The sequence below is a fragment of the Pelodiscus sinensis genome, chromosome 14 (genome assembly GCF_052426305.1).
Source record: "Pelodiscus sinensis isolate ZL-2025 chromosome 14, ASM5242630v1, whole genome shotgun sequence".
Taxonomy (NCBI): domain Eukaryota; kingdom Metazoa; phylum Chordata; order Testudines; family Trionychidae; genus Pelodiscus; species Pelodiscus sinensis.
In genome coordinates this window covers 43469519-43497504 of record NC_143065.1, presented here as the reverse complement: position 1 = coordinate 43497504, position 27986 = coordinate 43469519, and the positions used below count along the sequence as shown (strand labels likewise).

The window sequence follows — 27986 nt, the reverse complement described above, 5'->3', positions numbered from 1 at the left end:
CAGGGTCCAGGGTCAGCCCCAGCAGGCACAGGGGGAGCCGAGCTCAGTCGGGGGGGGGGGGGGGCGCAGCCCTAGAGCATCCTGCCCGCCCCCGCCCCGCTCTCTTTGTCCTCCCCCAGCTCAGCCCCGCCTCCGCCCGTCATCCTGCCTCTCGGGGCGGGCGCAGGGAGGGGCCGGGGCCGAGCGGGGAAGCAGCCGCCGCCGGGCGCACGGAGCCCCTGGCTGCTCGGCGAGCCGGGCCGGACGGGCACATGCAGGGCTCGGCGAGGAGGCGGCAGTTCCCGCCGGCGGCCCCGGGTTCGCAGCAGCCGGGCGGGTCCTTCTACCCGGGCAGGTGAGCGCGTTCCCCGGGCAGCCCGGCCGTGCGCCCTGGAGAGATGGGGGGGGACCGGCCGTGCGCCCTGGAGAGATGGGGGGGGACCGGCCGTGCGCCCTGGAGAGATGGGGGGGACCGGCCGTGCGCCCTGGGGAGATGGGGGGGGGGGGGGACCGGCCGTGCGCCCTGGGGAGATGGGGGGGGGGGGGGGGACCGGCCGTGCGCCCTGGGGAGATGGGGGGGGGGTGAGACCGGCCGTGCGCCCTGGAGAGATGGGGGGGGGACCGGCCGTGCGCCCTGGGGAGATGAGGGGGGGGGGGGACCGGCCGTGCGCCCTGGAGAGATGGGGGGGGGGGGTACCGGCCGTGCGCCCTGGGGAGATGGGGGGGGGGGGGACCGGCCGTGCGCCCTGGAGAGATGAGGGGGTACCGGCCGTGCGCCCTGGAGAGATGGGGGGGGGGGGGGGGGACCGGCCGTGCGCCCTGGGGAGATGTGGGGGGGACCGGCCGTGCGCCCTGGAGAGATGAGGGGGGACCGGCCGTGCGCCCTGGAGAGATGGGGGGGGGGGGGGGGGACCGGCCGTGCGCCCTGGGGAGATGGGGGGGGACCGGCCGTGCGCCCTGGAGAGATGGGGGGAGACCGGCCGTGCACCCCGGAGAGATGGGGGGGGAGACCGGCCGTGCGCCCCGGGGAGATGGGGGGACCGGCCGTGCGCCCAGGGGAGATGGGGGGGGGGACCGGCCGTGTGCCCCGGGGAGATGGGGGGGGGGACCGGCCGTGTGCCCCGGGGAGATGGGGGGGACCGGCCGTGTGCCCCGGGGAGATGGGGGGGGGACCGGCCGTGCGCCCCGGGGAGATGGGGGGGGAGAACCATCTCGTTTGAATAGTGCTATTTGCCTCCTTACGCTCCTGCAGGTGTCCCTTCAGGCTGTGGTGTGGCTCCGTGCCACGGGCTTTGGGCAAAGCTAGGATAAAGCAAGGTCCTGTTCACTCTTGCTCGGCTCCACCCAGTTACGGACTCAGTAGTACTCCCTGTACGGCCCCAGGCCTGACTCATTTCTCCAGTTCTCACAGGTCCCCCCCCAGGCCGGCTGCAGGGACCCCCCCTCCTGTCAGCTGCAGTGGCATCCTCACTGCTGTTGTTCGAGTGTAGACAAGTCCAAGGTCTCACAAGACCACTGGCAACCCCAGGGAAGAGAATGCTTTTGTAATGGTAGCTTTCTTTTCTAAGACCATCATTCGGCCCATAGCGTAGCTTGGTTAGACCATGCCAACACGTCTCCATTGCGAGCGGGCCAGCTGCGGCGGACGCTTCCAACACGAGATAATATTTCAGCATTTGAGCTCTCAAACCCGGCTCCAGGGTAATAGGTTTCACACCAGTGCTCTTACAGTAGGGCTGCTATTTACCTCTCACCGCACAAAGGCATGGTGCAGCTGTCGTAGGCAAGGCGAAGACTCCCATTACGTCACCATGAGGCGGATTGATTGAAATCACCATAAAAAAAAAAAAGTCAGTGATTTAAATTAAATTACCAAAAAAAAAAAAAGAATTATGGCATTCACCTATGAACTGTGGTCATAATGTTCCAAAATAAAAGGCAAGTATTATGTAATATAAAATAAGAAAATAACACTCAGGGGCAACTAGTAACTTTACATTTCTCTTACTGCAGCTTTCTGAACTGAATACTTGGGTGACCAATTCTAAACCCAGTTAACTAATTAAACAAGCCAGAAGGTTTAGCTACATTTAACTTTTTTTTCTAGCAATATCCAGTAGGGATGTAATAGTATAGTCGATTAACCGATTAGCAAAAGCTTATCGATTAATGCTATAGACTACCTGCATTTCCCTCTTGCCAGTAAATTTTTTAGCAGGCTGGCCAGCAGCCTGGCTCAATTCCAGCTTGCCCCCACTGTGGCTCTGCATTTAAAGTCTTTTAGGAGCCAGGCAGGCAGGCAATCCAGCTCAGTTCTGGCTCGCACTGGGGTCCAGGAGCTCAGACAGGGGCTACTGCCACCTTGCGCTGCTGCCTCTCTATCAGAGGCAGCAGCGTGGGGCAACAGGCAGCCGGTCTGAAAGGGGAGCTGGTTTTGAAACTGGCTCCCCTCACGGACCAGCTGCCACCTGGCACCCCACACTGCTGCCTCTGATCCCAGGTAGTCTATAGCGGATACAGAAGCAGCAGCGTGGAATGGCAGGGGGCTCCGTGGGAGTGGGGCTGGAGTGCATTGGCTGCCAGCCCCACCCCGGAGGACTATAGAATAGACAAATAACGTAAGAATTCATGGGGTTAATCGACTAGTCAATTAACCGATATTTAACATCCCTAATATCCAACATAGCAAACAGCTTGGGAATTAATTTGGGGCTCCTGGCATTGGCCACCCTGGGCAGACAGCATTCTGGGCTAGATGGACCTTTGGTCTGACCCAGCCTGGCCGTTCTTGTGTAGTTGTGTAGTTCAACACTTAGAATCAACGTGCCCCACACCCTGCATAGCTGCTTATTTTTAGCCAGCATAATTTTGTTTTACCGGCGCTGCATTGCGTTCGGTGACTAGCGCTTTGCATTTCGCACGGCCTGTCAGCCGAGGGCTTTAACCTTTGCTTGTTCTTTACTCCTCGGAGTGCGGTTCACCACAGCCGTGTTGCTGCACAGTGAAGCGTAAGAGAAGTAGTGGGATGCCGGGGAAAGAGCACCGAAGTCAGGCTCCATAAACCTGGATCCCAGGCTCAGCGTCTCCAGTGATCTGTTGTTTGTTGGGGCAAGAGACACAAAGATATCCAGGTGCTTACGTCGGACAATTGGGCACCACGGCTCAGCTAGGCTACAATCCCTGAGGCACTTAGGTTTCTGTTGGTGGGCATTGCAAAGCCACCTGATCTTCCCCCATCCCGCAAGCTGCTTGGAGCTCTCACTCCTTCGTGGCAGCCAGAACCTCAACTCAGGTGTTGCCCTGCTGTGACAGGCGCGCTCAGAGCACATGGCACAAGACAGACAGACAGGGAGCAAACTGAGCACGCTCAACCATTCCTGGCTTGAGTACCCAATAGGTAGGCTCTTCGCTGGCATATGGGAGATCCACGTTCAAATTCTTGGCCTGCCTACTAGAATCCCAGGGCTGGAAGAGACCTCAGGAGTCATCAAGTCCAGCCCCCTGCCCAAAGCAGGACTGATTCCAACTAAATCAACCCAGCCAGAGCTCTGTCAAGCCGGGAGTTAAACACCTGTAAGGATGGCGATTCCAGCCCCTCCCCAGGGAACCCACCCCAGTGCTTCCCTACCTGCCTAGGGAAATCGTTTTTCCTAATCTCCAACCTAGACCTCCACCACTGCAACTTGAGACCATTGCTCCTTGTTCTGCCATCTGTCACAGCCTCTCTCCATCCTCTTTGGAACCTCCCTTCAGGGCGTTGAACCCCCCCTCACTCTTCTCTTCTGCAGACTAAATAAGCCCAAATCCCTCAGCCTCTCCTCGTAGGTCATGGGCTAGATCTCCCTAAGGGAGAGCCCTGCCCACCAGGTTCTGGGGCCCCCTGGGGTGGGGGTCTCCACCTCCCCACGCGTTGACCGACTTGGCTAGCTCGAATGGGAGCTTTCTGTGCCTACTTCTCCAGATAGAAACACCACAGAGGACACGGTTACAGCGCACCAGGGGCCCTGGCCTGGTCTTCCGCTGCACGTTTGTATCTTCCTAAAAAGGAGCCTGGTTAAAGTGCAGGACCAAAGAGTATTTTCCTCCCATCGCTGTCAAGCGAAAGACCTTCCGGCTGCCCACAGGGCTGAACTGGTCTCTCTCTTCTCATTCACAGGCATGGGTCAGCCAAGGGCGAAGACACCTTGAAGACGTCTCAGTTTCACTTCGACCTGTGGTTCTACTTCACCCTGCAGAACTGGGTGCTGGACTTTGGGCGGCCGATCGCGATGGTGAGTAGGACGGCACGGGCTGGCGAATCAGCGGAGGGCAATGCCGGGGCGGGGCGGATGTAGACGGAAGCGACTTGGAGCCGTACCAGGAGGGGTGGGGGAATCGAGCGGCGCTACATTTGCGAAGCAGAGAACGATCCCTGTGCTCTGGAACCCGAAGGTCTAGATCAGCCGTTCGCAGCCAGGGGTCCGGAGCCCTGTCACGAGCAGGTTTCAGGAGGGCGGCCAAGCAGGGCTATCGTTAGTCTTGCCGGGAGCTGGGGCAGAAAGCAGTAGCCCCTGGGCTGACGCCCCTCCATCCGGGGCTAGAGCAGAAGCATGATCTGTGTAGCTTTGAGGGGACCCTGGGAAATTGCACAGCCAGCTTGCTACCCCCTAATGCCAGCCCTGGCTTTTATCTGCAGGAAACAGGTGGGGGGCGGGAGCAGAAAGAAGGGGGAGGACCCTGCTCTCGAGCCTACTTTTGAACAACTTAATTTGCATCTTCTCTGCTCTCCAGGAGGTACTGCCATCTGCATGCTCCCAGTATTACATAAGAACGGCCATACTGGGTCAGACCAAAGGTCCATCTTGCCCAGTATCCTGTCTGCCGACAGTGGCCAGCACCAGGTGCCCCAGAGAGGGTGGACCGAAGACAATGATCAAGCAATTTGTTTCCTGCCATCCTTCTCCAGCCTCTGACAGACAGAGGCCAGGGACACCATTTTATCCCCTAGCTAATAGCCTTTTATGGACCTAACCTCCATGAAATTATCTAGCTTCTCTTTAAACTCTATTATAGTCCTAGCCTTCACAGCCTCCTCTGGCAAGGAGTTCCACAGGTTGACTACACGATGTGTGAAGAACTTTCTTTTATTAGTTTTAAACCTGCTCCCCATTACTGCAGTTTCAATGACTGGTGTTAGCCCGGCTGCTTTTTTGGCAGAGCACAAACCTCGGAAGGTGGGTTTGGTCTCCCTACCAGCTTCCCTGCCTCCAAATGGAAGAGAGTGGCTGGCAGCATCAGTCACACATATGCAATACACTGTGCTCGCCTCCTGGTGCTGCCTTGTCTTAGAGCAAACAGCCCACGTATGATGGCTGAAGAGTTTCCCATTTCCAACGGTAACGTTTGTTTTTGTGGTCAGGCTACATGATTGAAGGTGACCAAAGTGTCAGATCCAGGAAGCCTGCAGAGTGTATTGAATAAGCAATGGATTTGGAACGAGGTTCTTAGCCAACCGCTCAAATTAACAGCGCTGGCGTTTGGCTCCGTTGCAGGAGCACAAAGATTAGGAGGAGAAAGAGCAGTGTGTTCTCCTCTCACCCGAACGTTCCAGTTTTCTGGAGCCTGCATATAAATCGGAAAAAGTCTCTGGGAAATTGCGTCAACTGGGTTTGTTTTAACAACAGCTCGGCAAAGCCAAGCCAGCTGGTTGGCTAACAGATCTAACCCGAACCACCGGGCCGGGACTGCTGACCAAAACTCATTCTCGTTCTTGCAATCACTAAACATTCAGCCAGTCACTCGGGACTGCAGATGTGCGGATGAGCTATCAGTGCAATGCAATACTCGCGTTGAACTCCGTTGCCGGCTGTGCCTACAGGCGAGGCGTTCGAAGGCCTGCTGATGTTTTGTTTTTTCTTCTCTCCCCAGATTATTCTGCCTTTGGAGTGGTTTCCATTAAACAAACCGAGTGCAGGAGATTATTTCCATATGGCATACAATGTCATCACGCCGTTTCTTCTTTTAAAGGTAACCCTCCAATCACGGCCCTTACGGTTATGAAACGTTAGCCATTTAGCACACTGGGACTCCGGGCAAAGCTCGCAAACACAGCAGGCATTGCTGCAGGAGAACGTGTGTCAATTTCAGACATCCAGTTCTACCCGGGGTAGAGCTATTGCTGGTGTTTGGTCCTGCCGTGAGGGAAGGAGGCTGGACTTGATGACCTCTCGAGGTCCCTTCCAGTTCTAGTGTTTTATGATTCTATTCCAGAAATGCGCATGGGGAGAAAATGGCAGCTTTTAAAGAGCAAGAGGTTAGCTCGGCTGATGGATCTGTAACGTTCCCTTGTCTTCCGACCTGCTGCAGCTTGAAACATTTTTAGCAGATGGGTCAGAAACTTCTTGTCCAAACCCTGGGCCAATGAGGAGAGATTTGATCATCACTGTGGGGGGAGGGGAGAGGAAGGAATAGTACTTCCCATTCTTATTCATTTCCCTTCCTCGCATGAACTTCAGATTGGTTTCTCCTCCACCTATTCATAGGGATGTACCAAGTGCTGCGCTGGGTCAGATCCATGATCCCACTGAGTTCAGGAACCTGTCACTAGCAGCGATCAAAATCAGAACTTGAGTGGAAGGTTTCATAGATGTAAGGCTAAAAGGGACCATTGGATTAGCTCTAGTCTGTCTTCCTCGTAACACAAGCCCGAGCATTTCAGCCAGCAATTTCTGCACTGGGCCAATAACGTCTGAGTGACAGCAAGGCCTCCCGTCTTGAGTTAAGATTCCAGGGGATGGAGAACCCGCATGCCCAGCAGCTGTGCTCCAGTGGTTAATCTCACAGACGGGGAGAGGTTTGCATCTTAGCTCCAGCCTGAACTTTTCTAACTTTTGCTTCCAGCCACTGGATTGTAGGTCCTCGTCCGTTACAGCAAAGAGCTTCTCTCCGAAACCTTCTCCCATTCAGAACATGCACGAAGTCCTGCAGCGAGCAACTCTGAACATTTCTTGCCTGCTCTTCTTAGTTAGAAATTGAATTCTGTCCTGGCGCGAGGGGTTTATCCCTTTTTTGGGGGGCAGATCCTTACCTTGGATCTATGTGTTATCCACTCCAATGATGCCCTGACACTTTCTGAATCTTGGTAAGCTTATAGACTCATAGACTTTAAGGTCAGAAGGGACCATTATGATCATCTAGTCTGACCCCCTGCACAATGCAGCCCACAGAATCTCACCCACCTCTCCTAGAATAACCCTCTCACCTAGATCTCAGATATTGAAGCCTTCAAATACTTTGAAGACCCCAAGATGCAGAGAATCCTCCAGCTGTGATCTGTACCCCATGCTACAGAGGAAGGCGAAAAACCTCCAGGCCCTCTGCCAATCTACCCTGGAGGAAAATTCCTTCCCGACCCCAAATATGACGATCAGCTGAACCCTGAGCATGTGGGCAAGACTCACCAGCCGGACACCCAGCTGTTGGCTGCCATGGTATCTTGTGGCAGAGAGCAGCTTGAGGTATCAGTACATCAGGTGAAAACCATTTCCTTTCATCAGGTATAGCTTTCTGGCCTTTCAATTTAATTGGATTTCCTTTGGGAATTGTATGAAAGGACGAATAGGAATGCCCAGCCGAAGGGCTGTAGGCCATTCATTATTTAGCGTAGCTTTTACACGTCTTCTCACATTTGTCTTCTACATTACAGCCCCTATCTGTTCCAGATCTCTTCAGACAGAAGAGTTTTTCTTGGCTCCCGTTCGTGTTGCTCATCTCTAAATGCCTCTTTTCCGAGCTTCATAAAGCTGTTGTAAAAATATCAATGGGACGCTAAGCCTTGAAAACAAGACAATCTATTGAAAAACTTCTGCCAAGTCGCTTACTTAGGACAGCCGAGAACAGGGCAGGCAGAAGCGCGTTCTAGCTGATGTTCCAGGTGAGGAAGGAGAACACCGCCAGCCTCATCCGGAGCTGACCAGCTGGGTTTCAGTGTGACACATGCTCGTCAAAGAGCCGAGTCCCTTTTCCAGACTAGGCTTGGGAGTTGACCTTTGTTGGGAGTTTCGCTCTTCCACCAGTACAAGAGAAGCCTACGAGGCTTTCAGGCGGGAGGAGAAATTGTACCCAAAGCCAGTCAGATTTGCAGTCACACCAGTGTTGCCCCTTAGGGCCTTGACTCATCTCCCGACGCATCGCCACTCCCATTCAGCCGGTAGGTCTAGACACCTCCCCTGGTTGTAGAAACCCCTGATGATCAAATTCAGGACTTTGGGGCTGCTTTGACATCTCTGTTCCTGAGTTGTCCTTTTGGGGACGACATTCACCGGTGGGCAGAGGGCTTGTACAAGATGCTAGCAACTGAGTTGTGCTGTAGGGATTGGAGGAAGCTCCGTAAATGATCATGGGCAGATTCCTACACAGAGGAGAATTTCGCCCAGCAAGCTCGTCTTGTCAGCCGGTGGCAAAGGGTTATTGAACACACCAAGCAGTTGGATACGGCACTTTGATTTTACCCTTATGCGAGTGCCGAGCAAACGACACTTCGCCTTCAGAGACAAGAAATAACCTGAAGTACAGAGAAAAATGAACACAGTCCAGCGGACACCTGCACTAATTTAAGGAGGATTTAGAGTAGGGCTACTCAACTTTGGAAGCCCTGGGGGACACAGTGATACTCACAGCACATGGTGAGAGCGGCAACTTAAGCGTGGATGCATATACATGCAAATATAGATGCAAATATATGCAAATAGCTTCTTTCACACTGATGGGCATGACTACGAAGATTAAGGCAAGACGACACAACACGCAAGCCCCATGTAAGTCAGTTCTGCTGATATTAATAAAATGCAACAGCTAACTGATTTCCACCTATACGACAGCACTTTTAATGAGCAATGCCAGTCCAGGAATTTAACTTCTCAAACGCATCTCAACAGAAGACCCTTATGTTGACTCGCCGTTGTGAAGCGTGTTCCCAGTGGAGGCCACGTTCAAAGGATCCCACCCGCGGGCCGCGTGTTGAGCCTTGTGTAAACCCAAACCGCACCGCAGGCTGCACGCGGCCCACGGGCGGCGTATTGAGTAGCCCCGATTTAAGCATCCTGCGGTAACGCAGAGCGCTGCTGGTGGGGCCACTCCCCACTGGAGGGCACAAAGAGACAGAATCAGCATGCTGCTCGGAGCAGGAACCACATTTCCTCCCCCCCCCCCCCCCGAAGGACTCATGCTTTTCATCAGGGCTGATGCATACATCAGCTGCTTTGTGTAATATTTTGGAGCATTGACTGTCACAAGGCGGGTACCGTTAAGGACACATGCTCAGGTTTGAGGCTGAAAATTAGGTGATTTATTTACAATGTTGGTAGGAGGGGGAAAAAAAATCAATACTGCCAGTTTCTTTGGTCCTCTGAGCCGTCTGCATCCCTATGTGGCAGGGGACAGTTTCTCCTTTGGATAGGAGATTCTAGCGTTGCTGAGCAGAAGGCGCAAGGAATGCATGAGGGGGGCATCTGACAGGATACTCAGCTGGACGGTCATAGAATGATAGAGTTGGACGATAGAGTTGGAGTCATCGAGTGCAGCCCCCTGCCCAAAACAGGACCAACCCCAACTCAATCATCCCAGCCAAGGCTGTGTCAAGCTGGGACTTAAACACCTCTAGGGATGGAGATTCCACCCCCTCCCTAGGGAATCCGTCCCAGTGCTTCACCACCCTCCTAGTGAAATAGTTTTTCCTAATATTTAACCTAGACCTCCCCCACTGTAACTTGAGACCATTGCTCCTTGTTCTGTCATTTGCCACCACTGAGAACAGCTTCTCTCCATCCTCTTTGGAACCTCCCCCTGCCCCCCCGCCTTCTGGAAGTTGATGGCTGGTTTCTCAAGGGTCTGTTTTGGGACCCGTACTGTTCAATATCTTCATCAATGATGTAGATATTGGGATAGAGAGTACGCTTATTAAGTTTGCAGATGATACCAAACTGGGTGGGGTTGCAACTTCTTTGGAGGATAGGGACATAATTCAAAATGACCTTAGCTGGAGTACGGTGTCCAGTTCTGGGCGCCACATTTCAAGAAAGATGTGGAGAAATTGGAAAGGGTCCAGAGAAGAGCGACAAGAATGATTAAAGGTTTAGAGAACATGACCTATGAAGCCAGGCTTCATGAACTGGGCTTGTTTAGTTTGGAAAAAAGAAGATTAAGGGGGGACATGATAGCGGTTTTCAAATATCTAAAGGGGTGTCACAAGGAGGAAGGAGAAAATTTGTTCCTCTTGGTTTCTGAGGACAGGACAAGGAGTAATGGGCTTAAAGTGCAGCAGGGGAGGTTTAGATTGGACATTAGGAAAAAATTCCTGTCAGGGTGGTCAAATATTGGAATAAATTGCCAAGGGAGGTGGTGGAATCTCCCTCTCTGGAGATATTTAAGAACAGGTTAGATAGACATCTGTCAGGGATGGTGTAGACGGAGCTTGGTCCTGCCTTGAGGGTGGGGGGCTGGACTCGATGACCTCTCGAGGTCCCTTCCAGTCCTATTATTCTATGATTCTATGATTCTATGAAATCCCCCCTCACTCTTCTCTTCTGCAGACTAAATAAGCCCAAATCCCTCAGCCTCTCCTCATTGGTCCTGCGCTCCAGCCCCCTCATCATTTTTGGCTCTGATCCACTAAGGCGACCTCCAGATTGCAGCACTGCATAGACAACTTGCTTGTTGGGGTTGATTTTTTCGGAGGGAGGCTGGGGAGGGGACCGACAGACAGACATAAAGTTGGCCTTTTACAGTGGCTAGACTCCATTGTGTGTGACCTCCCCTCTGCTTCTACCTCGCCCCTCTTGGTTCCGATGCCATTAACCAGCCCCTTGACTTGCAGCTCATTGAACGATCCCCCAAGACCCTGCCCCGATCAGTCGTCTACGTCAGCATCATCGTGTTCGTCATGGGAGCCAGCATCCATCTGGTGGGCGACTCCGTCAACCACCGCTTGATGTTCAGCGGGTACCAGCACCACCTGTCGGTGAGAGAGAACCCCATCATCAAAAACCTGAAGCCGGAGACGCTGGTAAGGCCGCTGAGGGGTGGCGGCAGCACTGGTTTCCAACGGCCCGTTTCGGGATGCTGCGGCGCCGCCCCGGCACGCCCCGTTAACCCGGCTTCGTCCCGTTGCAGATTGATTCCTTCGAGCTGCTGTACTACTACGACGAATACCTGGGGCACTCCATGTGGTAAGCGACGGGCAGCAAGTCCGGTGGCTGCAGGGAAATCTGTTCTGTTTGCAGCTAGCCGTGCCCACAGAATAAAGCACACGCTTAACGAGTTCCTGGTTAGGGTACATTGCCATAGCAAGTGCCATTCGCACAGGGGTGGGTGCAGGAGGTCCCTTAATGAACGTTGGTATTGGTCGCAGGCCAGCTTCACCACCACAGCCCCTGGAAAAAGTGTGGGCTGGCTTCAACCCCCTCTTCTTCAGAAGGGGCGTGGCCTGAGGTGGGAGGGGCAGGGCCTGAGGTGGAAGGGGCGGGGCCTGAGGACGAAGGGGCGGGGCCTGAGGACGAAGGGGCGGGGCCTGAGGACGAAGGGGCGGGGCCTGAGGACGAAGGGGCGGGGCCTGAGGACTAGGCTCCCGCCAGAGTTGTCTAGGGCTGGAGGCTTTGAAGTAAAAACACAACAAAAGGCCCGTGGCTCCCAGCCACGCCGCTACTGCGTTGCCTAGCAACCGCCCAGGCTATTTAAAGGGCTCGCGGCTCTGGCCCCTGCCAGGGTAGTGCCGCACCTGGGAACCGTGAGCCATTTAAATAGGATCCTGCTGCCTGAGCCACCAGCTGGAAATTCGGTGTCACAGCAGCAGGATATGAATAGAAAGTGGCTCGACACAGTCTGCAGGCCGGATCCGCCCCCCGACCACATCTCGCCCGGCCCTGCGTTAGCATGTCATCGCTGTTGAGAAAGTCCCTGCCATTTTCACTCTCCCGTCTCTGTCCTTCCTCTGCCCGCACGTCCGGACCGCTCGCTGCGACTGCCAGCCGGCGGGCTCTGTTCAGAGCCATGCTGTTATCTAGAAAGGGCGCGCTCTCAGAGGGCTCTTAGATGAGGAGCACAGGCCAGGCTCTGGGTCTCATCTTTTCCCCCTTTTAATGAGCTTCTGCTCAGCGCCTGTCCGTCCGGGGCACGTCTACACAGCAGTCAGAGACCTACGACTGCACTGAGCCAGCTGACTCCAGCTCTCAGGGCTCGGGCCGGTTAATTGCAGTGTAGACATCCGGTAGAGCCCGGCCTTGAGGTGGGAGTGTCTTAGACCAGGTCTACCTTGAAAGGGAAGGTCCAATCAAGATCCACAACTTTAGCTTCATTAAGTAAATAGCTGGAGTTGACGGACCTTGTTTTGGGTTTCCCTGGTGTCCCCACAGCAGGAGGCTGATGGGAGGAAACGCTCCCGTTGGCTTCTCTTACTCCTTGCAGAAGCAGGAGTACCAGTCGCCGGCGGGGGCACCCTCGGAGTTTGATTTAGCGAGTCTTAACTAGACCTGCTAAATCAAACTCTGGAAGATTGATCGCAGCAGCATCGATCTTCCGCTGAGTAAAGACAAGGTCATAGAGCCCAGGCTCAAGTCTGGGTATCTACACAGCAATGAAGCAGCACAATGGGCTGAGCCCCACAAGCCCAAGCCAGCCAGGCAGCATATCCTAATAGCTAGAGTCAATGACGCAGCCCTAGGGTTCAGGGCAACACAGCCTAATGGCTAGAGTAAATGACACAGCCCTAGGGTTCAAGGTGCAGCCTTATGACTAGCGTCTCAGGGATTTGAGGCAGCAATGCCAGAAGGGGGGCCCTGACCCAGGGCCCCATCAGTGGGGGAGTGAGCTGCCACTCGCTCACTTTGCAACACTCTGAACTCTCTCGGTGGGAGATACCATTCGTGCACCCTCCCTGAGTCACTTCCTACCCAATCCGGCATTGCGGTGATCCATGTAGTCCCTGAGACCTCCGGTTCCATAGCACCCATCTCCCCCTGAGCTTCCACCGGCTCCGGAGGCTCAATGTCGTCTCCCGGATCTCCTGCTCCTGTCGTCAGGGTCTCTGATTGGGTTTCTGCAGGAGCTCCTGTAGCAGGTCCTTCCTCTCCGGAGTCCAACCCAGTCTGAGCTGCTCCCTTTTAAACTACCCCAGCCCTTGGAGCATGCCCAGTGCATCTAGGGGGCGGGACTTCCTCCGCCCACAGGACATCAAGCCCTGCTGGTCCAGAACTGGGTAGGGAATCCCCGTCACCGTCTGCGATAAAACCTTCTGCAGCCCCTGAAGGCACAAACCCATCGACATCTGTCCTCCAGCGGGACGCCCCCTGCTGGTCCGTTCATTAGCGAAACCCCCATTTTCCTGAAGCCATTTCCCATCTCTCGTGCCATGTGACACTGCTGTGATCTCTCCCTGGGCGGGCTGGCCCCCAGGCACTCTCCAGTCGGTTGTTTCCGTTCCCATGGGCACAGACCGAAGAGAGGGCTGCAGAGTATCGCTAGGACTAGGCCTGGCATGGGGGGGGACAGGGCTCTTGCTGTCTTCCGAGTGCCATGGCAATGCCACAAAATCCTCCAGGTCACAACACATTGTAGCTGGCTCTGTAGCCGCCATAACCGCTGCAGGTTGAACCTCTCTCGTCCGGGACTCTGGTCCAGTGACATCCATGGTCCAGCAGGACCACAGATGCTGCTAGACCAGAGTGCCCCAGCCACAGACGTTGAGAACGGCTGGGAGTGGACCCGGTCTGGTGGGTGGCAGCCCGCAGGGGCAGAGGGGCGTGGGAGAGCCGCTGCCCCATGGCGGCCAGAGGCAGGGAGCCCCAGGAGCAGCTGCTATCCTGGGGCCAGGCGGCCAGCACCAGCTACTGCCCTGCACGTAGCCAAGAGCAGGGAGCCCCGGGAGCAGCCGCTGCCCCACACAGTGCAAAGTGGCCAGGAGCAGCTGTCATGCCGTGCGGGGGTGGGGGCAGGGAGCAGAGCCCCGGGAGCAGGCTGGGGGCAGCAGAGCCAGGCAGGTGGGCCAGAGGAGGTCAGGCCTCCGAGTTCTCCATATCGGTGACCAAGAGGGGAGCCCAGGAGAACCCAGAGGCCTGACCTCCCCTGGTCCGGCAAATTCCCTTGTTCGGGACCACTCAGGGTGCCGGACTAGGGAGGTCCAACCTGCAGAACCTTCTATTCACCAAGGTTACGTCTACACTGGCAGGATTTTCCACAAATGCTTTTAACGGAAAAGTTTTCCGTTCAAAGCATTTGCGGAAAAGAGCGTCTAGATTGGCACGGACGCTTTTCTGGGGCCATAGTAGCAACATCGGCGGCCCCTTTGAAAGGCCAGGCCCTGGGGCCGTTACTCCCGTTGCCCCCCACCCCGCCGGCAGGCCTGCTGGGGCATCATCCTGAGTCTGGGGCTGAGGTGCCGGAATGGGATTTTCACGGCCTGACCCAACTTTCTCCTCCTGCCACAGGTATATTCCTTTCTTCCTCATCCTATTCATCTATTTCACCGGCTGCTTCACACCCGCGAAAGAGGAGAGCCGAATGCCCTTTGCCGCATGGCTGCTCGTGGGGCCCAGCAGCCTTTATTACTGGTAAGCGAGCAGAGGTGCAGGGAAGGCACAGAAAAGTAGTGGGTGTTTGAATGACGCCGCAACTTACTAGATGGCTCAGGGAATTAAAGGGAACCTGGCTGGTACGGTAACTGGCACTCCAGTAGCGAGAGCTCCCCTGGATGCACCGGGGAACTATTTCCATAAAATCTACTGCCCATCTGCTCCAAAGTCTAAACATAATTTCCGGTCTTCTGCCCGAGTCCCCACACCCCTGTATGGTGCACTAGGGCCCTGGGTGGGACTGGTTGAGTTCCAGACTCACCTGCTCCTGCTTTGCTTTGGGCATTTTTAGCCCACTCCCATCTGCAAAAGAGAGAGATTTCCCCGGGGTATTTATAAAACAGTAGGGTGGGTTAACAGATGATTCACACAAAGGCTGTGTCCAGACTCGGGTTTTTTCGAAAAAACTTCACCTGCGTCTAGACTGCAGCTGCGTTCTTTCGAAATTAAATCGAAAGAATGCGGCTTTTCTTTCGACACTGGTAAACCTAATTCCACGAGGAAGAACGCCTTCTTTCGAAAGTGCTCTTTCGAAAGAAGGCGTTCTTGAAAGCAAACAGGCTTTTTAGAAAGAGAGCATCCAGACTCACTGGGTGCTTTCTTTCGAAAAAGCGGCTTGCTTTTTCGAAAGTTCTGCATGCAGTCTAGACGCGCTCTTTCGAAAGAGGCTTGTAGTCTAGACATAGCCATTCTGAATGCAGACCCAGATTTTGCCACGAAAAGAACAAGACAAATATTGCTTGAATCATGTAAAAAAATACTTTTACCCCTTGTTATAAGAAGAGGAGACTAAGGGGGGTATGATAGAGGTCTATCAAATCATGACTGGTGTGGGAAAAGTGAATAAGGAAAAATTATTTACTTAAATTAAATGAATGGAGATTGCCTATCTCCTAGAACTAGAAGGGTCATGAAGTCTAGTCCCCTGCCTTTACAGCAGGACCAAGCACCCTGACAAATTTTTGCCCCAAATAGCCTCTGCAAGGATTGAACTCACAACCCTGGGTTTGGCAGGCTAATGCTCAAACCACTGAGCTATCCCTGTCCCCTACTTCTTCCCTGCAATAAAAGTACTAGGGGTCACCAAATGAAATTTAATAGGTAGCCGGTTTTAAACAAGCCAAAGGAAGTTTTTCTTCACTCAGCACACAATCTGTGGAACTCCTTGCCAGGGGATGTGGTGAAGGCCAGGACTTTAACAGGTTTCAAAAAAGAGCTAGATAGAGTCACGGAGGTTAGGTCCATCAATGGCTATTAGCCAGGCTGGGTAGGAATGGTGTCCCTGGCCTCTGTTTGTCTGGAGGTGGGTGACAGGGGAGGGATCACATGAGGATTCCCTGTTGTGTTCCCTCCCTCTGGGGCATCTGGTATTGGCCACTGTCGGCAGACAGGACACTGGGCTGCATGGACCTTTGGTCTGACCCCATCTGGCCGTTCTTATGTTCTATCTCTGGCTGAAATTTAAGTATTAAAACCTTTACTTTAAAAAGAAAATCTTGCTTGACGCTGCCGAGATTCAAACGGAGGAGAGATTGAGCATTTTGCCACACATTTTTGCAGTCCAGGGAGGGAGGTCCCCGACAGACAGTCCTGCCCACAATAAAGTACATTTTACTCGCTCCTGCTATCACGGCAGCACAACCTGCAGGGTCCCAGTGCTGCTGTAGCACGACCTGCCCTTCTTAGAGGCCGTTACCTCTGGAACCTAACGATGGCATGTGCGTATCATTTCAGCAAAAGACGTCCACTCCATGTGCTTGTCCACCATTCCAAACCCTCCACTCTTGCCCAGTCCCCAGCTACCAAAACATCCAACTCCTTCCTGACGCTTATGGTGGTGCCGTTACGCCAGCGATAGGCAACCTATGGCCCGAAGGCCGCATACAGCCCATTGGGGTTGTGTGTGTGGCTCACGCCATTTTGTAGACCGTTGCCTACACATGGGGTTGTCAGATTCTGCCTGTTCTCCTCCACGTCGGTTTTTTCCTACCGGTAGAACCAGGGTGACACGCACGTGAAGTCAGGTGCATGCTGATTGGACATTGACCGTGAGAGCCGTGACGCTCCCTCTGCTACCGATCAGTCGGCACAGCCCACACATTCTAGGCCCCCAAGCGCAGCTACTCCGTCCCACGGAGACCACGTCTCAGTCTCGCGGTCCACTGAGATAAAGGGCCACTCCTGCGGCCCACTCACTAGCCTCGGCTGCCCATCACCTGGTTACGTGTTTTCAGGCCAAACTGCTTCACCGTATGGGAAAGGTAGGGGGCAGCCTATAGCAACTGAACCAGCAAGTTCCTCAGCAGTGGAGGTTGTTTTCATCTACCTGGTAGTTCAGTAGGAGCCAGCGTTTTCATGCAACTCGTCTCCGCCTGCTTCAGCACAACCGCACGGCCCAGGAGGTTGTGCTGCCGGCCGTGCAAGGCCCTGCACACAGACACAGCGAGACAGAGCCTCTCGCCCCTACAGCGCAAGCTAGAAGCAGGCTTCTGAGCAAAAGCCATCACCGTGTGTCTGCAATTTGGGGGTCGGGGGGGAACGGGCATCGCGAACACCCAGGAAGCCACCCTTGGTACCGACATTAGGAACCTCCGCGAGGAGGCTGTTGAAGCAAAAAAAAAAAAAAAATGCTCCTCTCTGTTTAGGCAGCTACCAAACAGCTTTATTAATTAATAAAGCACAGCATGAGCCAAACGTGGTCCCAGCAAAGCCGGGCCCAGTAAGGCTGCTAATACAATCAATCCTAGTATCTTTATACCCTTGACCAAACAGCCTGACGTCAGGGCATCCAATTACAGAAGTCATCAATTAAGCTAGGAAAAATAAAGCCTTATCAACAAGATGGCGGACAGGTACGAGGGAGTACCTCTCCTGTCTAAACCAGCCCAATTAACACATTCCAATAGCACATCTGTCTTGGCCTGGCACACGGGGTGATAGAAAGTTCACTCTGGTCTACGTGCTTGAGAGAGAAGCTGAAATGGTTTGTTATGTAGCTAGAAGCCATCTTGTATATGAAAATGGTTTCTACAGCTTCTACAAGGCCAAAGGGACGAATCGACGTGGTGCTGAGGCCGAGAGGTGGCCCAGGGCAGGGCGGGAGGCAGGCTGGCAGGGTTACACAGGGCCTCGGGGAGCCCAGCTTTCTGGTGGGAAAAGCAAACGGAGGGTGTGGTGGAGACAGTCAGATTCTTTCCCTGGGAGAGTTGGCGTTGCTGGCGGGCGGAGCCTAAACAAACGACTCCGCCTCCCCGGCCTGCTTTCTGCAGCAGAGCTTTTGCTCTGCAGCAAGCGGAGGGTCAAATTCTCTCGCCTTCCTACGGGGCAGCTGGTGGCGTCACTTGGGTGTCCTGGAAAGGCAGCCTCACAGCCCAGCGAGGCACACCCATGCCAGCAGAGCCCCCAAGGAGCACGCGAGCCAGGCCATGGCCGTGCCAGCCCAGGCTGGAAAGCCTTTGGGGCATGTAGTAGGCTGGAAAGTCTGAGCACCCGCCCAACTGGGAACATCCACGCCACTGTTTTTAGTGCACTCGCTCATGCCCCTCTCGCACAGATCTGCCCCGGCAGGCTGGGGGACTTGCTCCGGTACCCGGAGACGTGCCCTCTTGCCACCCCCGACTTGTGGCTCAGCCGCCGATTCCAGCCTCCACCATTCGTGGTAAACCTGCCAGGTTGGCATGGAAACCACAGCACCATCTTGCCTCTCTGAGGAGTCGTCAAGCGAGATACTATGCGCTCTCCAGATGGGCGGTGGGTGAAGGTAGGGCTGGGGCAGGCAAGCCCCTAGCCCCGCCCCTTCTGGTCAGGCCCCGCCCCCCAGCATCACAGGGAGGTGGGGCGGTGCACGCCCTGAGTCTCCCCAGCCTGAGAGCACAGGGAGGTGGGGCGCCCCAGTCTCTCCACTCCCAGTAGGCATTCTGGGGGCAGAGTCTGGGCAGGGCCAGGCTGGCTGCTTGGGAAGGTGGGGGCTAGCACCCCCACCCCCATGTCGCTCGCCGTTGGGTGTTCCGCACTGCGGAGAGCCAGGAGCACAGTGCGTTCCGTGCAGCCTCCGGGAATTTTCACCTTTCCCGTGCCAGTCAGTCACCCGGAGGGTACGTTATCTGTAGGACTGGAAAGCCCCCGTGATCAGGCATCTCAGCTTTTTAATAGACGGAAAACCTCCTCCTCTGCGTGCCGCTCTCCTCCCCGGCCTCCTTCGCTTCCCCTGAAGGTCCGAATAACCTCAGGAGAGAGAGCTTATTTATTTCCCATTTTCATTATTCTCTTTCCAAATGCTTTCCCTGATGGCTGCCAAGCAGCTTGTCAGTTGTCTTCAGAGATTATGTTCCCTCTTAGCCACCGCTCTGCCCCCTGCCGAGACTGTTTCATACACTAAATTAATTTTTGATAGTCAAATCAGCTTAATGATTCAGCCAACTCTCAGCAACCCCCATTCTAATTCCCTTTAACCACATCAGCTTGAAGTTACGCAATTCATTTTCGGCTGTGTGTTTAGGAAAGGGAGAGATTTAAAAGCCAGAGGGAGCTTAATTCCTCCGCTTCGCCCTCCTCCTGGTTCCCTTTTTGGTTCAGATCTCTGTAAGCCGTAACCCATTTTATCATTCTGGTTTGTCTCTGGCCTGCCTGTCCCATTGTGATCTATTCATCAATAGCTGTTCTGTAAAGCCTCCAGTTAGTTAGTTTCCCGTTGTCCTGATTCCCTTTGCTGGCATCTCTTAAGTCTCCCCTGGATCATTTTACATAGCAGAGTGCCCGTTCACCCCACGAAACAGGCGTGCCGAGCTAAGAGAGATGCGGCGCAAGATAAATTACAAAAAGAGCGGGATTTAGAGCATGCCCGAAAAGTCCCAGCCACTCATTTTAACACACAAAATTCTCCTTCTGAAGACCCGGGCCTCTCTGGAAGCCCTGTCTCTCTTGGGGACTTTGCACTGATGAGACCCCAGCAGTGCAAACCTCCATGTATACGTGATGCACCAGTGTAAGTCTGGTGCACTTCTATGGTCCGCACTGCCAAACTGCCCTGGAGCGAGATCTGTTTGCATGGGAGCGGCAGATCCATATTAAAGGTCTGCGTTGGAGTGACCGCCTTAGTGTGTAAGCACCGGTGCCTAGGGGAGTAAGAAAGACTGGGACTCTAGAGACCTTCTATGCCCAGCTCTGCTACTGACTGGCTGGGACCTTGGTCAAGTCGTTTTCCAGGGGTATGTCTCCACTTGCACCCTATTTCGAAATACGGATGCAAATGCAGACATTTAAAATTGCAAATGAAGCTGGGATTTAAATATCCCGCGCTTCATTTGCATAATCGCGTGATGGCGCTATTTCGAGTTAGCTGTATTTCAAATGAACAGACGCTGTGTAGACGCGGTTATTTCGAGAGAAAACCCTTCTATCGAAATAACTGTTAAACCTCATTGTACGAGGAATAAGAGTTACTTTGAGAGAAAACCCTTCCCTCGAAGTAACTCTTATTCCTCGTACAATGAGGTTTAACATTTATTTCGAAAGAAGGGTTTTCTCTCGAAATAACTGCGTCTACACAGCGTCTGTTCATTCGAAGTAGCGCCAACGCGAAATAGCGCCATAATGCGATTATGCAAATGAAGCGCGGGATATTTAAATCCCGGCTTCATTTGCAATTTCGAATGTCTGCATTTGCATCCCTATTTCGAAATAGGGTGCAAGTGGAGACATACCCTAGCTCCGTGCCTCAGTTTCCCCACATGTAAAATGGGGTCAGTGGGATCGCCTTTGTAACGCACTTCGATCTACTGACGAAAAACGCTCTGCCTTAGGAGAGGTTATTACAGCAGTTACGCTGGTGCCAGTTTCCTTAGTCCAGACAAGTGCCAGATGGAGAGTGTCCTATGACCCTCCCGGCCAGTCAGCTATGGCCTGGGTATTTCACCCTCATGCATCTGCCATTTTGAAGCTAGAATCCAGCCCGGTGGGACGGTTGATTGCCAGCGTTCAGGTCACATTCTGAACAAGATGGGCGAAGGCATTAGTCTGCAGAAGAGCAGAGTGAGGGGGGGATTTGAGAGCAGCCTTCAACTTCCTGAAAGGGGGTTCCAGAGAGGCTGGAGAGAGGCTGTTCTCAGTAGTGACGGGGGCAGAACAAGGAGCAATGAGCTCAAGTTACAGTGGGGGAGGTCTAGGTTAGCTACAAGGAAAAACTGTTTCCCTAGGCGGGTGGGGAAGCTCTGGGATCAGGGCCGGACGAGCTGGGCAGCTGCCTGGGGTGCCAACTGATGGGGGCGCTTGATGGCAGGTGTAAGGGGCGTGTGGTGTCCCTTATAGCTGCCATCAGGCGCCATGCACCCGGCTCCCACAGCGCCAGCGCCAGCCCCCCCGCATCCCCACGGTGCCGGCCAACAGCGCCCTTCCCCCCACGGCTGCAGAGCCCTGCACGGCCAGGCGCTGTGCGCCAGCAGCAGAGACTGGGCAGCGCATGCGCCGTGCGCCCCGGGGGCGGGGCCTGGGCTGTGCATGCGCACTGGGGGTGGGGCCGGGCTCCCTAGGGGTGGTGGGCCCACACCCCTGGGATAGGTTCCCTAGGGAGGGGCTGGAATCTCCATCCCTAGAGGTGTTCAAGTCCCAGCTTGACACAGCCCTGCTGGGATGGTTGAGTTGGGTTGGTCCTGCTTTGGGCAGGGAGCTGGACTCGATGACTCCTGAGGCCCCTTCCAGCCCAAGGGTTCAAAGGTTGAGTTACTTGTGATGCCCATTAACTGATTTAACATCTAGTTGACATTTTCACACTTGCCTAACGCCAAGACACAGCCCTGCAGCGAAGTTTCACCCTGGCTGGACAAAGACGCCCACGGTAGAGAGAGTTTTCGAACTTCACCTTTGAGTATTACACGTTCGGACTCTCCCTCGCCTCGGCCAATGACAGTCAATGACTCTCAAATTCCTGGCGCTGCAATGGCTGCATGAGGAATGTTGGGTTGAAAACATCTGTTCGTGTATGAAACACATAGGCATAGGCATGAGGCAGTGATCGGAGCACGAGGTGAGGAGCCAGAAATACTGGCTTTCCTCCGGGGGAATCCCTCAGCCCCCGCCTCGGATTCCCCCTCAATAACACCAGTCACTCCCCAGAAGGAGTAGGGTTGGGAAGGGAAAAGTTTCCCAAAGATACGAGACAGGTAGCTGCGCAGGTCCCGCTGTAAGTCCCGAGTGGGGTCTCCCCATAGCCGGAGACGTGCTAAGCATTGTTATTGCTACGTGGTCCCCGAGGCACTAAACCAGTGGCCCCCAACCTTTTGGAGCTGCACGGCGCCCAGGGACAGGGCCGTGCATGTGGCGCGTTCCTGGGGGCGATGACCCCATGCGCTGCGCATCTGGGGGCGGAGCTACCCATTCATCGCACGCCCGGGGCCGGCACCCCCCATAGCCATGCGTCCAGGTGCGTGCGCCCGAGGCCGGCGCTCCCCATGTGCCGTGCGCCCGGGGGCGGGGCCAGCCCCGAGCACTTGGCGGGCGCATGTAAATGCCCTGGCGGGTGCCACAGCCCCCACGGACACTGCCTTGGGGACCACTGCACTAAACAATATTTTTGCCTTGTAGGTATCTCGTGACGGAAGGGCAGATTTTCATCCTCTACATTTTTACTTTCTTTGCCATGATGGCCTTAGTGATGCATCAGAAACGGAAAGGGCTGGTCTTGGACAGCAACGGACTCTTCCTCTTCTACTCCTTCATGCTTACGCTGCTCTTCATCGGCGCCTGGGTGGTTTGGCTGTGGAACGACAAGATCCTCAGGAAGAAGTATCCCGGCGTCATTTACATTCCCGAGCCGTGGGCCTTTTATACCTTACACCTGAGCAATCTCCAGCCGGCAGGGGACGGGGCTTAAGGGGGGTGGCGTGCGGACAGATCTCTAGCTTTTCCGACCGTGGCTGTGTCTCGGATCCGTTACTGCCCCGGTAGCTGGAACCCGGCTGTACGCTGCCCCGACCTGAGTGAAGGGGTTTGGCCGTGGTACGTCTGCCGTGTCAGTTACTTTCCAAAGCTGCCGCCTTGCGTGTTCTGGTCTGGGTGCAGTGCAGGCACGGAGCTGACCTTCGAGGGAAGACTGCCAGAGGCAAGCCAGGACCCGACGGATGCAGCGGGGCTTCGGCCTGTAGTTGTGTTGTCCCGTAAAACTTCATCCCCGTGTAGCCGACGGTGGAGCAGTTCCCCCCAGTCTGGTCGACGGCCAGCCTTTCCCTTCTGAGCCCAACGCGGGGGACCTCTGGAACATGGCATGCAATGACTTCCCAGTGCAGCTCATCCTCCGGGCCTGGCCCACTGGCGATCCCTGATCTCGCCTGGATCGTTGTGGGCAAAAGTCATCTGCTCCCGAACGAGGCAAAGACCTCGTGTAAGGGGCTGCTTGGGACAGGAGCACAGCAGCCTACACTTGGCGGCTGCTGCTCCAGCCTGGAATACGGGCTTCCCCTAGGAGCGCCACTTACACCGGGGCCCAGAGCCCTGGCAACGTCAGCGACACTGACCCGCAAGCCCAACCCCGTGAGAAAGGCGGAGGAGGAGCAGGCAGGATGAAAAAGCGAGCCTGGGAGAGTCACCGTGCATGGCAGCAGGATCCAGGAAGCAAAGGCAGAAGGGGGGGACTGTCCCTTAGATCCTAGCCTTGTGCTGGGCACCTGGGGTCCGAAACCCAGTGAGCCACCAGACGCGTTGCTCTTTGGTTCCCCGTTCTCCTCGGGGGTGTCTCTGCGCGGCGGCAGCTGGGGAGCGTGTAAGTGACTAGTGCAGCGATGGCTCGTTTCAGTTTGAGTTAACATGAACGGGGCACAGTACCAGACCCTGGGGGATGGCTGGGGAGGTGGAGAAAGTGGCCGGGGGTCTAGAATACCCCCTCTCAGGGAGGGAGACCCGCAAACACCACAGCAATGAGGGGCAAGGAGGAGTGAGCAGACCCTCCCCAGCCAGGCAGGGCGGGAGCTGGTATCTGGAGCCATCTCTTTCCCAACTCCCTCCTGGACCCTGACGTCCCCCATAGGAGAGCAGAGGGGGATGCAGGCTCTGTCTGCTACTGTGGCTGGTGCTGCAGCAAGATTCTGTCCACTCCCCTCCCCCTCTGCTTGTTTGGGGGGTGCCCCTCAGCTGTTCCGTGCTGATAGGAAGGCAGTAAAAATGGTACCAGGTTTGAGGAGGCGCCTGCACCGTAGCCCTCTCTAAGCTGTCCAACGCCACAACTGATCAGTAGGCAGCAGGTTTAAAACAAACAAAAGGAAGCATTTCTTCATGCAGCGCACAGTCAACCTGTGGAACTCCTTGCCAGAGGATGGTGTGGAGACCAGGACTTTAACAGGGTTCAAAAAAGAGCTAGATGCATTCATGGAGGTTAGGTCCCTCAGTACTTATTAGCCAGGATGGGTAGGATTGGTATCCCTAGTCTCTGTTCATCGGAGTCTGGAAATGGAGGACAGATCACTCGATGATTATCTGGTGTGTTCACTCCCGCCAGGGCACCTGGCATTGGCCAATGTCGGCAGAGAGGATACTGGGCTAGATGGACCTTTGGTCTGACCCAGTCCGGCCGTTGGTGAGGATTTAGCCAGTGGGTATCACTAGGGGACAGGCCCAATATAGCCAGGGCTAGGATAGGGCTCCTTTTAATCTCCCCTCCCACCCACACTCCTGCCTTAGTTTCCTTGCTTTCCAGTTCTACAGGATTGACACAGGCTGGTGTCTCTTGCTGGACGCCTTCAACAAAATCCAGCCAATGCCCCAGCCCTGCTCTGGTTTTAGCCTACCTGCAGCTGACAATGACTTCAGTGTGTATCTGCCAATCCTTTGGCATGTTCCCCCGCCTCGAAGCACGGGACGGGGCTCACCAGTCCTGCCAGGCTCCAAGCGCCCTCCGCGTCCACTGGTAGCAACAGGTGGCAGGTTCCGCGCCACACAGGATCAAGCCCAAAGGGTCTCACTCGGCAGCCTCCTCGCTCCACAAAGCGGAAGGGAAAACTCATTTTGCTGGCTGGGTGACATGCAGATCACTCCCATGGTCAGCGGGCAAACCTGCAAGAATCAGAGATGCCAGAGTCAGTTCTTGCACTCAACAGCTCCCTGGGCCTGCATTTCCTTTCAAAACAAGACCTGGTCGCCGGCTACCAGACTTTCAGTTGAATTTGGCAGCTTGTCAAGCACAATGATCCCTTGAGTGGAAAGTGTCCATGTAAATGTATAATAGGCAGGTTGAACCTCTCTGGTCCAGAAACTTCCATGGTCCGGCATGATTGTAGCTAGCCGGTTGTCCACGTATGGGTGCGGCCACGTTTCCTGTGGTTTCATAAAGTTTGTTTACAGCCACTGGTCCTGGCTCTTAGTGTTCTGTGTTATTTAGCCCTAAATGTCTTCTCAGAGCCCAGGAAACAGTGGACGTGTTGGTAATGCTGCTAGACAATATTGACCTCCTGTGGTCTGGCAAATTATCTGGCTCGACACCAGTCAGATCCCAAGGGTGCCGAACTAGAGAGGTTCAATCTGTACTTAACCCATGTTCCTCTGTTATTTTTGCATGCTACATTCAGTCTGATGTCCATAGCTTCTTATGTCCTTTGTAACACAGCGCACCAATTCTCCAATACTCAGGTAGTGCACCCTTAATGCAAAACGTGTGCGGGATCTTTTTCAGCTAATGCTGGTTTTTTCCCTCCTGGTATTCTTTGGCTAAATCATTGTCATGTATCTCCGTCACATTGTATAAACCCTAGTGTGGCACAACCCACGTGTGAACAAAGCGTTCTCCGCAAAACAGCCCCCAAAATAAAAGCATTTGTGTATAGCTAGACGTAGGCATTGAACCAGTACTGTTCTTGATGGGAGCTTGGTGCTCAACTGGTGGGGAACAACACACAGAGAATTTACCAGTGGTTCACAATCAAGTTGGGAGGACATATTGAGTGAGATCCAGTAGGGGTCAGTCCTAGGTCTGGTTCTATCCAGTATCATAAATAGATAGTGGCATAGAGAGTACAAAGTTTACAGACGCTACCGCTCTGGGAGAACTTACAAGCACTTTGCACAACAGGATTCAAATTAAAAGTGGTCTCAACAAACCGGAGAAATGGTCTGGAATAATTTGGTTGACACTCCAAAAGGACGGAGGCAAAGTACTCCGCAGAGGGAGGAATACTCCATTGCACAAATACTCCATGGATGCAATGACTGCCTAGGAAGAAGCCCTGCAGAAAACAATTTGGGGGTCACAGTGGATCACAAATGAAACCCAAGTCCACTGTTGCCAAAAAAGTGAACGTCGGGCAGGCGTGTTGTGAGCCAGACACGAGGAGTAATTCTTCCGCTCAATACTGAAAAGACCTGTCCGGTTCTAGGTACCACACCTTGGGAAAAGTGTAGACAGTCCAGAGAAGAGCAAGAAAAATGATGAAAGGTCTAGAAAACATGATACAAGAGGAAAGTCTGAAAAAAAATAGGTTGGTTTAGTCTGAAGAAGAGAAAACTGAGCGGATGTGAAAGCAGCTTTCAGGTACGTAAAGATGGTTCCAAAGAGGAGGAAGAAAACGTGTTCTTGTCAACCTCTGAGGCTAGGATAAGAAGCAATGGGCTTAAACAGCAGCAAGGGTGGTTTAGGCTGAGTATTATGAAATCCATCAGGGTGGGTAACACTGGAACAAATTACCTAGAGAGGGTGTGGAGTTGCCACCATTGGAGCTTTTTAAGAGCAGGTGAGGGCAAACACCTGTGAGGGATGTCTCTCGGATGATATTTAGATCTGTCTCAGTTCTGGGGACCGGACAAGAGACCTTTTCTCTTCCAGCCTTTTTATGATCCTAAGATCTTTGGCCTAAAAGAATAGAAGGGCCGATCTGCATTGTACAGCCACGCCTGGGGACGAATTTGCAGCAATAGGAAGTGGCCCGTTGCCTAACTAGATCCCTTCTTCACCACTGATAGGAAACATGGTGACGAAGCAAATATTTTGTTCCTAGGCCCCCGATTGAGTTGCGATTGAAGCACAGACACGGTTTTGGTGGGGGGGCCCTCATTCCTACTTGTTCGATGTGCAATCGTCAGGTTTTTCTTCACAAACCACCTACAGCTTCCTCGTGCTCATACAGACAGGTGAGAGGACACCCCCCTGCCCAGAGAGTCCTATAATGTTCACGAGGAGCGCATTTTTATGCCCTGCACACAATGCTGCATGTAACCTCACATGCCAGAAACGCCTGGCTTCCAGAGCTCCTTCACACTGCTTTGAAAATCTCAGTGGGATGGATAAAGACCAGCCGCACTCAAGGTCTTCCAATTCCTTATCGCTTACGTGTAAGGAGGACTTGGGAGGACACGGGGGAGGTTTTTTCCAACGAAAAATGGTTTTTTGAATAGAAAGCATCTCAGTTCCTGTATCCAACCACAATTTTCCCACAGATCAGTTCAAAACTCAGCATTTTAACTACTGGTGGAAATTTCCCTTCTCTCACACTTTTTATTGTGGGGGGACAGAATGCATTTTGATTCCGTCCTCTTTGAAAAGAAATGCATGTTTTCATCAAAAAGTTGGGGGGAAAAAACCAAAAATGTGAACATTTTGGCCGGAAGTAATTCCTCTTATTCAGCCAAACCTGAGGCCATGTGGGTTTCTTTGCAACGTTTAGTGATCCATAGATCTGCCTCCCTCCCTTTCAATATTTTTTCTGACACGGCCCCTCATTTTAACACACACACCCCCCTCAAATATCAGCCACATGACAATGTCTCTACTCTGAAGACGACGTCTGGGATGGAGGACGCATTTTCTTAAGCAGAGAGCCGGGAAGGGGACTTTTAACCCTGAAGGAGTTTTGCTCCATGTGGTTTAATTAGATCAATATCAGAGACGGACAGTTTTCAACAGGCGCAAAATCACTTCCCCTTTCTCTGATGTTGAAGCTATTAACTCTCCAGGCTTCCATGGGGCATTTGGGGCAGATAAGACCTGCTGCCTTTGCAACATTTAAAAAAGCAAAACCACGCCCATCTTTCAGCCCTCCATTAGACACCTGAAAACCAACCAACCAACCAAATCTAGTCACCTTTTGAACACTGGCCACGCGGGACATAAACATCACCATCTTTTACAAAGCAAAACTCATTGTGATTGGCTCAGAGAGGTGCACAATTCAAAAATTAGCTTCTTCTCGTGCCCAGCAACATGCCCCCATCAAGAGTGAATTATTATATATAAGTATCTAGCCCCGGGTGTCCCTTCTTAAACAGCCTCCTTCGGTATTAGTCATTCTGTGGGCTTGTCTCTAAGCACCGGTATTTAGGCACAGCATGAGGTGCATTGCAATGCATTTGGGATTACCAAAGCTTTATACTCAACCCAGAGTCATTTCATTATTGAGTCTGACCTACCAGTGAAGGCAACCTCAAATCAGACAA

The 27986-nt window shown here is 53.8% G+C and overlaps 2 protein-coding genes across 2 annotated transcripts in view; one reads left to right on the top strand and one right to left on the bottom strand.

Moving 5' to 3' along the window:
* The window catches only part of FEM1B (fem-1 homolog B), a 56512-nt gene that overhangs the window by 19562 nt on the left and 8964 nt on the right, over positions 1-27986 (bottom strand). Inside the window, exon 2 of the mRNA XM_075896848.2 lies at positions 24353-24617. Coding sequence (XP_075752963.1) covers positions 24353-24399 — 47 coding nt within the window. The 5' untranslated portion in view covers positions 24400-24617. The remainder of the gene's footprint in view (positions 1-24352; positions 24618-27986) is intronic.
* Positions 172-25389, top strand: CLN6 (CLN6 transmembrane ER protein). Its single transcript, XM_075896849.2, has 7 exons — positions 172-334; positions 4136-4250; positions 5887-5985; positions 10832-11020; positions 11128-11183; positions 14436-14558; positions 22158-25389. Exons 1-7 carry the CDS (start codon positions 252-254, stop codon positions 22444-22446), a joined length of 954 nt encoding a protein of 317 aa, XP_075752964.2. The 5' UTR covers positions 172-251; the 3' UTR covers positions 22447-25389.